This window comes from Misgurnus anguillicaudatus, chromosome 10 (genome assembly GCF_027580225.2).
Source record: "Misgurnus anguillicaudatus chromosome 10, ASM2758022v2, whole genome shotgun sequence".
Classification (NCBI taxonomy): domain Eukaryota; kingdom Metazoa; phylum Chordata; class Actinopteri; order Cypriniformes; family Cobitidae; genus Misgurnus; species Misgurnus anguillicaudatus.
In genome coordinates, this window is record NC_073346.2 from 14,486,176 (window position 1) to 14,495,353 (window position 9,178).

Here is a 9,178-nt window from a genome sequence, read left to right on the forward strand (position 1 = left end):
ACTATTTAGTTTCTGCTAAAATGCCCTTAACTCTTCTAATGCAATTATCCCTAAACTCCTACTCTCTCTCTTAAAGCAACAGTATCCTGGAGGACACTAAAGTGAAATGGCCAGGTTGGTGTTTCGACGATGAGGAGGTTTTTGACTTTCAGGACTTTAATGGTGAAGACTGGTTGGATCAGACAATGACCTCACAAGAGCTCCGGAGACCAGGAGCCAAACCATCAGAGAAACATGAGGATGTTGAATGCAGTGAGGTGTAGTTATAAAGTGTATAGGTAGAGTTTTGTTTTGTAAATGTGAGCCGAGTTATGTATAAATTAGTGTATAAAATGTGTATATTATGTGATGTCAGAGTGGTACTGTACAGCTTTTACAGTACAGTCTTTTGTTATATAAGTTTGATTGTGTCTATAGTTAAAGTAATGTGTGCTTAAATGTATTTATGTATGTTTTTTTTCTATATAGTATTTGAAAATGTATAGTAATTTCAAAAGAAGTTGATTCATCACTTCTATCATTTGTATCAGCCGTGCACAGATAAAAGTTAAATTAAAACATGAAAAATGTTCCACTTTATTGTTTTATTTACATAGCTAATACATTTACTTATATTTAATTATATATATATATACACATCATAATTTCACTGTAGTTTTTTTAGCTCAAAATTTTACCAGGTTACTTACTTTTGTAAGTTGAACCAACAAATCATTTTTACAGTTTATATACAAACGTTTTACATGTAATAATTCAAGTAAAATATTTACAGTTTAACTGGACTGCTACAATTGTTCGCATTAAAAACACATGCACCCGCATACATTAATAATCGCATATAGAGTAACGCACAAAGGTTTCTGCCCGTCACAGGGACTACATGATGAAAACACATTCATTCACACACGCACTGATTTCGGATCTCCGCTGCAAGATTCCTTTACTCTTGCCTCGTATCGCTCTCTCCTTTCTCGTTCAGTGACGGCTTCATGGACGATAGTTTCCATAGCAGGGTAAAGAAGGATCTTCCTCTTCTGCAAATTGGAATAAATGAAAATATAATTTAAATGATGCTAACTTATATTAAATGTATTACACAGGGCTCAATAATATTATATAAATATATGTAGTATTTTGTATTGACATTGAGAATTGAACGTACTCTGCGATAGTTTCTGTACATCTGGAACAAAATCAGGAATATCACCAAGAACAGAAATCCTAATCCCATCACCATACCAACTTGTCTTCCAGAAGTGGATTTACTTTCACCTGTTTGAGCACCTGCCGAAGCCAACAAAACAAAGCATTGTACTTTAATCATTTATAAATGTGTTTAGGTGTTACAGTGCTAAAACTCAAAAACTTGACCTACCCGTCATGTGAATTTGGTAAGTTACGTTTCCCAGAAAACCGTCTTTTCCGTAGTAGCGGCACACCCATTCACCGATTTCCTGCTCGGTTACTTTCTGAATCCTGAGGATCTTTGATTTTGTAACCAAGGTCACTGTTTGAGTATCGTTTATGCCATACGTGACATGGAGCCATTCGTATGAAGTGACCTGGCTTGGGTCGCTGAGATGGCAGGTGAGGGTCATCTGTCCGGTTTTGCTGGATGAGGAACGCAAAACTAAAGAGGAACCAGAAAGATGCAGCTGTTAAGCATTTTATATTAAGTCCTGTTTCATTTTGGGCATGAAAACCACACAAGACCAAATTTTACAATTATTTGAATCTGAATAATTGCTTGAAACTGTCATTTTTTTGTTGTTAATTAGGAATCAATTAACAAAATTGTCAGACTTAATGTGAATAATAAAAAACTGTTGCAAAACTGTTTTTCTTTTTTGTAATGTTGTGACAGCAGACGACTTCGGGCCGGATTCACAACGGATCCGCGCCAAAGTCAGCCGTTCCGGTGCGGATCCGGCCCGGAGTCATCTACTGTCTAGGATTAGTTTCTCCTCACCTCGAGCAACAACCAGCTGCATACTCCTTTGTATTTTGTATTGTGTCCCCTCCGATCCCTTTATAATTCCTGAGCATGTATATTTTCCTTCATCTCCATCCTGCACTGTCTCTATCCAAGCTGATCTGTCCTGAGAACCGAAAAGCACTGGGGACCCAATAGGAGACTGTTTGAAAGATGAAGGGAGAGGAGGAGGAAGAGAATTCTTTGTTGTGGAACTTCTCTCCCAGCTCACATTGTTTTCGTCGAGACCCTCGGAGAATAAGCAAGGCAAAGAGACTGAAGTACCCACTGCAGCGTACAACACTGAAGAGTCATCTGGAGGAGTGGAGATTCCTGGAGACGGAAACCAATTAGCGATGGAAATTCATTTTAGGTTATGGTCATCATAATGTCGGTATTTAAAATGAATCCTCACCTTTGACCTGTAAATAGTTCGTTGTCTTTCCAACGACACCATAGTATGCAACCTGGCAGGTCCAGTTTCCCGCGTCTCTTTGAGTAGCTTCATAAAGAACTTTTCTATTGCTGGCTTCGCCATTTAGACTCCAGCGAATACGAAATTCTGGCTGAGGATTGATATCGCATGTTATCTCCGTCTTTGAGCCCTCCACAACAAGTGCAGGAGAAAAGAGCACTGTATAGAGAAACACATGAGATTTACCATAACTGATTCCCTATAATGAGCAGGACCAATTTTTTGCTCTCTGTGTATGTTTTACCTTTAATAATTCTGAGCATGATGACCTTCCTCATACGAATCTGTCCCTCCACCTCACAGATGTAAAGTCCCACGTCTTCATCTGTCATTCCGAGGATATGAAGGCTGTAATCCGCCTTTCCAAAGTTCGGATTGGGGCAGTGGATGTGCGGCGGGTTTTTTACCGGTCGAAACACTATGCCGCTTTTTTCTCTCCTCCAAATTGACTTTGGTACACTAGATAAGTGAGAAAAATGAAATACGTGTGACACAAGTAGGATAAAATGACCTAAGGTGAGGTACACTGTAAAAAAGTTACCTGGTTGCCTTAAAATTTTGAAGAAAAATAAGCTGTCAACTAATATTTTTAAGTTGAATTAACCAAACATTTGAAGGCAACCAGATAACCTTATAAAATTGAAAAAAAATGTTTTACAGTATAAGATGAATGGATGATGGTTTGGTTCTTACTTGTTTATCATCTTGCTCCAGTAGACTGTAGTAGGGTGTGAAAGCACAGAAGTGTCATCCCTACATGGCAGCACGACTACAGAACCGTATGTCCCAACCACTTCATGTTCCCAACATTGTCCACCTTCAGAAGACAGCAATGTAAAATTAACAAGTGATGCATACCTGGACATTTATATATAAAAAATAATTATAATATATAATAATAATTAATAAAACCTCACCTTCAAAAGCAAGTGCTAACCCCAGAATAAACAAAAACGGTGCTTTCTCCTGTAAATTCATGTTTGATTCTTTCTTACAGATGCGCTTCGATTTATCTTCTTATCATCACTATCTAACTGAATGGTACGTGTATGATCCTCAGCATTTGTCTGGCGTTTCTGGTCTTTGCTCTTGTTTATATACAGCTGTAGGTGGATGTGTGGGTTTGTAGTGTTGTAGGTAGTTCCTCTCTGCCTTTCAAAATCACATGACTTCAGAACCTGCATATAGTGAAACTGATGATATGTGGTCTAACTGACGTACATTGGAAAAAGTAAGAGAGAGAGAGAGAATAAATAATAGGATGAGAAAGAGAAAGAGAGGTGACACTTGAGGCTTTATTCTCCCACGGATTTACCGGGGATTCTTTAAAATCTTGAATTTTCTCACACCACGTGAAAAGGTTTATGCGAAAGTATGTCATCAAGTTAAAAGGATGGAAAAACATTTGTTAATATAAAAACCAATATGGAAAATTTACAACGCAAACAATGAATTGATGCACTCGCATGCAAGCAAATTCATGTCAAATTGATACAGTGGATGCAAAACATGCACAAACCACAGAAAGACAGAACGTTTAAAAAAAACTATTGGTTTGGCTGTTTTTCTGCTTAATGCATAAGTCTAGAGGATTTAGTGAAGTTTATGCACTGTAAAAAATGCACTTCAATTTTTAAGTATAATCAACTTGGGTTTACAGGTCATTTCAACCCTATTTTTTATCTTGACTATGAGTTGCTGTAACTTAAAAATAAGTAATAAACATTTAAATGCATTTTTCTACACTGACTGTACTGTACAAAAATGCAGCATGAAGTTAAAAAACTTTTGCAACCTACTAAATTAAGTTTTGACTAAAAAACAAGTTGTTTAACTTAATTTGTTAAGCTAAATTAACATTAAAATATATTGATTTGACACCAATGCTGCATTTTTACAGTGTTAAAAATGACATAAAAAATGCTACACAGTCTCACGAGTTTTCGTGATATAGTCACGTAATTTTTCGATTCTTTTTTCGTGATATTATCACGAATTTCCGCATTTTTTGTGATCATAAAACAAATTCCTGTTTTCGTGTGATTATCACGTATTGGTTACTCAACTGCTTTTTTTCTATTTTTAAACCATTGTCGCTTCGGTTTAGGGTAAGATTTGGTGCTTGCATTAAAATGTCACTTTATACATTGGTTTATACTATTTTTCCTGATTTATTTTTTTTATATGTCGCTTGGCATTTTTTGAAGTGGCTTTTGCCCCTACGTTAATTTATTTTTTGTGTTTTTATTTTTATTTTTAAATCCATAAAACAGGAGAACATCTTGTAGTATAGTTTTACTTGTTTTCAAATATGTGTGAAATCCTATCCTATTTTATTTTAAAATAAAGAGCATCAAGGTTTTAAAAATATCAGGGTTATATTTTCTATTTACATTAGGATGATTTAATGCAAAAAAATCTGTAAATACTGACTTTAGGGTTTTAATGAGGGGGTGGAGTAAGTTTATTATTAAAAAAATAAATAAAAAAATTTTACAGCCCAGTCTCATGAAATTTCGTTATATAGTCACGTTTTTGATTCTTTTATCATGATAATATCATGAATTTCCACGTTTTTCGTGATCGTATAACGAATTCCTGTTTTCGTGTGATTATCACGTATTGGTTACTCAACTGCTTTTTTCTATTTTTAAACCATTGTCGCTTCGGTTTAGGGTAAGATTTGGTGCTTGCATTAAAATGTCACTTTATACATTGGTTTATACTATTTTTCCTGATTTATTTTTTTTATATGTCGCTTGGCATTAGGGTTTGAGTTGGGTTTGGGTAGGGATGTCATTTTATCTAAATCTAACCCTAAACCGAAGTAACAATGGTAAGAAAATAGGACAAAACAGTTAAGTAACCAATACGTGATAATCACACAAAAACAGGAATTCGTTATACGATCACGAAAAACGTGGAAATTCATGATATTATCATGATAAAAGAATCAAAACGTGACTATATAACGAAATTTCATGAGACTGGGCTGTAAATTTTTTTTATTTATTTTTTTAATAATAAACTTACTCCACCCCCTCATTAAAACCCTAAAGTCAGTATTTACAGATTTTTTTGCATTAAATCATCCTAATGTAAATAGAAAATATAACCCTGATATTTTTAAAACCTTGATGCTCTTTATTTTAAAATAAAATAGGATAGGATTTCACACATATTTGAAAACAAGTAAAACTATACTACAAGATGTTCTCCTGTTTTATGGATTTAAAAATAAAAATAAAAACACAAAAAATAAATTAACGTAGGGGCAAAAGCCACTTCAAAAAATAAGAATGATATTGACTAAATGCTCTCAGCAAAAATAAGTTCATAAAATAGCTTCACTTCAAATCCGCTTAATCCCGGCCTTAGGTCATTCAGAAATACCGGTTTGTTTGCAGAATCTGCTAAACGCTGTTGATTTTGCAGCAAAGTCCTCTAAGTGCATGTATATTATGAATTGTATAAACAACAGTGTGCGAAACCGTGGATCACATTGAAACTTGTGTCCCTTACAGCGCCACCTAATGTGGTTCAGTTTCTTCATTTTTTCATGTTGACTTTTATCATTTGCATTGTTTGTAATTGCATCTTTAGTAATTTTGCAACTGTTTACTATGTTTTGTCCAAAGAAGTTAGAAGTGGACGTTTTTGCCAAAAAACATGCATGTACTTAGAGTGTTTTGCAGATAAAGATGGTCACATTTGTTAAATACCACTGAAATGACTAAGTGACATTTGTGAAAAAAAGACATTTCAATTACTGTCTGATAACCTTTTCATTGCCATTAAAGTGAAATGATTGAATCTAAACACTAGAGCATGATTAAAAAAGCTCATTTACAAGAAAACAAGTCAGGTGCACTTAGAGGGTTTTGCATCTGAACCCCTCAAATGATCAAATAAATATTTTCTGCAATAAAGACACCAAATTCATGCTTTTGTAAGCACAGTTTGTAGCATCGAATAGTGCATTTTAGCAGCTTAATATTTAAAGATAACAGCTACATTTTGCTTCATCATTATTACGCACTTTTGCGCATGAAATCTCAAACGCATGGAATGTTTTGATGTGACATTAACCCATAACACCTTGTTTAATTATAGCCCTGCTCTGTTATTGCATTCAGTATTTACGTGTTGCTTTCTATTGTGTCAGTCCAGATTCAGCCGTTGATATGCGGATGTTCAATCAGCATATTCTAAAACAGCAGCACTTCCAGTAAGGGCAGAGAGACGGAGCACTGACTGACATGAATATGGGGGCTGGAGTTGTTTTGATGAAGAAAAGAGAGCAATGACACTGTGGTTGACTCAACCTCTCCCCTCCCATTTTCTTTGTCTCATCTTTGTCTTCCTGTCACAGAGTCAAACAGCAGTCACTGCACATTTGTACTATACACTAAACCCATGGTTGCATAAAATATGGACAAACGCAAATAAAAATGTCCATTTTTTTCGAGCATATGCAAAGTCGGTACTTTAAATAACATTCACACATTTTTGGACACCTATAAGTGTTAAATTATTATCAATAATTGATTTAAATCGTTGACATGACCTTACTCAAGGACAGGTTATTTTTCACTAAATTATCTGTACATTATGTAGGATGATTTTTTATGTTTTACAAATTCAGGTGTCCTAAAGAATAAATGCCACCCCGGTTAAAATAAGCCTTGTCCACATATTTTTGGGCCCACTGTGACTCTATCGTTGTGCATTAACTAACTGGAAATAGTAAGCTGTCAATTGAATATGTAAATATGCAAAACAATATATAGGTGGGAAAGGATGAATGTAGCGTGCAAGGTACAGTAGTGTAAGGGAGGATAACCACAGATCCTCAGATAATGGTGTAATTTTAGATCTCATCATTTCCTTTGGTTTCTTTTTTATTTGTCTCTTCCTTTGCTTTATCCTGGGTGCTCTCGTCTGATTTTATACCTGCACAAGTCACCCAAAAAAAAAAAAAAAACTATAAACAACGATAAAGCTGCCATGAACAGCTATATATCTGGGACATGTTGTGGTTAGAGATACACTGTGAATATCAGAGTTAACTTTCACTCTCGCCCCCTCTATGAGAGGCTGTGATGGGGTCTTTCCTTCACACAGCATCGTGTGCGGCTCATACAGCTGATTTGAATAACAAAAGACATGGGGAAGACATACAGAAGCCCCTCATGTGGAAAGCAGAGTATCGTGAGTGGGAATATTATATGCATGCAGATAATAGAGAGGATGGAACATATGAACACAGATTGTGCTTGTTGGAGAGATTTAGACAGAGTTATCATTTATTCCTATTGACCCCACAAGTCATTGTACTTTTTGCGTCACACAGAGATCTACATTCTTTTAAAATTGACTCAACAACTATACAGTTTTAACGACAACAATATAAACAAACGGCTTTTGTAACGTAAGCTTAACTTCCGGTAGACCACAAAGAATCCGAGTCTCTCTAAAGTAGATTATTTAAATTACCTTATAGCTAACACGTACCAACTACTACACTGATGTAACGTTAGCCTATACGATTATATTGTACATAATATTGTTGTATGTATCGCGGTATTCTACCTGCCTGGCTGCCATCTTTAAACAGTGGTGATCCATGCCGCCTCCACTCGTCTTTTGGAAACCAAAACCTTTATATTTTCAGCAAGGTATTTGTTCAAGAGGTCAGTTTAGCCACTAACCAGGTCAATAAACAATCACAGACCGGAAGTTAACTGCGGAACACGCGCGTAACCGTGGCAACGCGTATGCGTCAGATGAAACCGTCTATTGTTGCTAGCTTTTAAAGGCTACACGAAAACGTCTTTAATAATTAATTGAGGCCTATCCCAGTCAAAAGTTTGAACATACCTACTTACCTCTTATTATTACTATTCTCTCTAGTTTACAAATTAATTAAAACTATAAAATAGCAATAATTTATTCATTTAAAATGGATTTATACATTTAAATATTGGGTCACACTTTATTTTACGGCATCACTGTTTCAGTGTAATTATACATTTACTAAGTAATAATCATTAACAACATGTACTGGTTTGGTTTAGGGTTAGTATATGCATAATTAACTGTTATTACTATAATAATTACATCTGACATGTGTAACAAAGACACCGTAAAATAACGTGTTACCAAATAATGATTAACAACAAATACAATACAATACAATATAATAAAAAATAATATAATTTTGTTTATATTATATAAGACAATAATATTATATAATATAACTACTTACTATTACAAGCGAATTATCACCCTTCACCTATTTACAGTTCTGCACACTGCTAAAATGTGATATTTTGGCTAATCTTATAATCTGTCTATATTAAATAATAAAAAACAAACAATATTGTATTTATGTACAAAATAAACATTAATATTTGTCAATCATTTCAAGCATTTACACTTAAAAAAAAGTTATTTTCAACCCAGCATTGGGTCAAAAAGGGAAAAACCTTACCTGTTGGGTTGTAATTGAACTAATGCTGGGTTGTTTCAACCCATTTTTGGGTCATACAGTACTGTGCAAAAGTCTTAGGCCACCAGCCCACCACCTCAAGACTTACTGTTTTAGAAGTTTAATGTCCATCCATATTTATTTTTCAATCTATTTAATTAAGATATAAACAGAAAATACAGGAAATATGTACACAATAAAAAATTTAATTTTTAGGACTAAATGTCTTCTTTAGGCATTG

General features: G+C 34.7%; 2 protein-coding genes across 7 annotated transcripts in view; one reads left to right on the forward strand and one right to left on the reverse strand.

Moving 5' to 3' along the window:
• The window catches only part of plekhg6 (pleckstrin homology domain containing, family G (with RhoGef domain) member 6), a 22,685-nt gene extending 22,116 nt beyond the window's left edge, over window positions 1-569 (forward strand). For 3 of the 4 annotated variants that reach the window (XM_073871929.1, XM_073871931.1, XM_073871930.1), the window contains one exon: window positions 77-569. In XM_073871929.1, the coding sequence (XP_073728030.1) occupies window positions 77-263 (187 nt within the window). In that variant the 3' untranslated portion in view covers window positions 264-569. The remainder of the gene's footprint in view (window positions 1-76) is intronic. The other variant, XM_055211749.2, reaches the window with a different exon arrangement.
• LOC129449009 (cell adhesion molecule CEACAM1-like) lies at window positions 566-8,206 on the reverse strand. 3 transcript variants are annotated; one of them, XM_073871933.1, is made up of 9 exons: window positions 8,040-8,206; window positions 3,365-3,655; window positions 3,141-3,264; window positions 2,692-2,906; window positions 2,388-2,606; window positions 1,970-2,305; window positions 1,376-1,630; window positions 1,163-1,284; window positions 566-1,034 (listed from the first exon to the last, which is right to left on the reverse strand). In XM_073871933.1, exons 2-9 carry the CDS (start codon window positions 3,423-3,425, stop codon window positions 900-902), a joined length of 1,467 nt encoding a protein of 488 aa, XP_073728034.1. In that variant the 5' UTR covers window positions 3,426-3,655; window positions 8,040-8,206; the 3' UTR covers window positions 566-899. The 3 variants fall into 3 exon arrangements, with proteins under 3 accessions (XP_073728034.1, XP_073728033.1, XP_073728035.1); XM_073871932.1 differs by having other exon boundaries at window positions 3,365-3,659; XM_073871934.1 differs by lacking the exon at window positions 3,365-3,655 and having other exon boundaries at window positions 8,040-8,205.
• Between the last annotated feature and the right edge of the window lie 972 nt (window positions 8,207-9,178).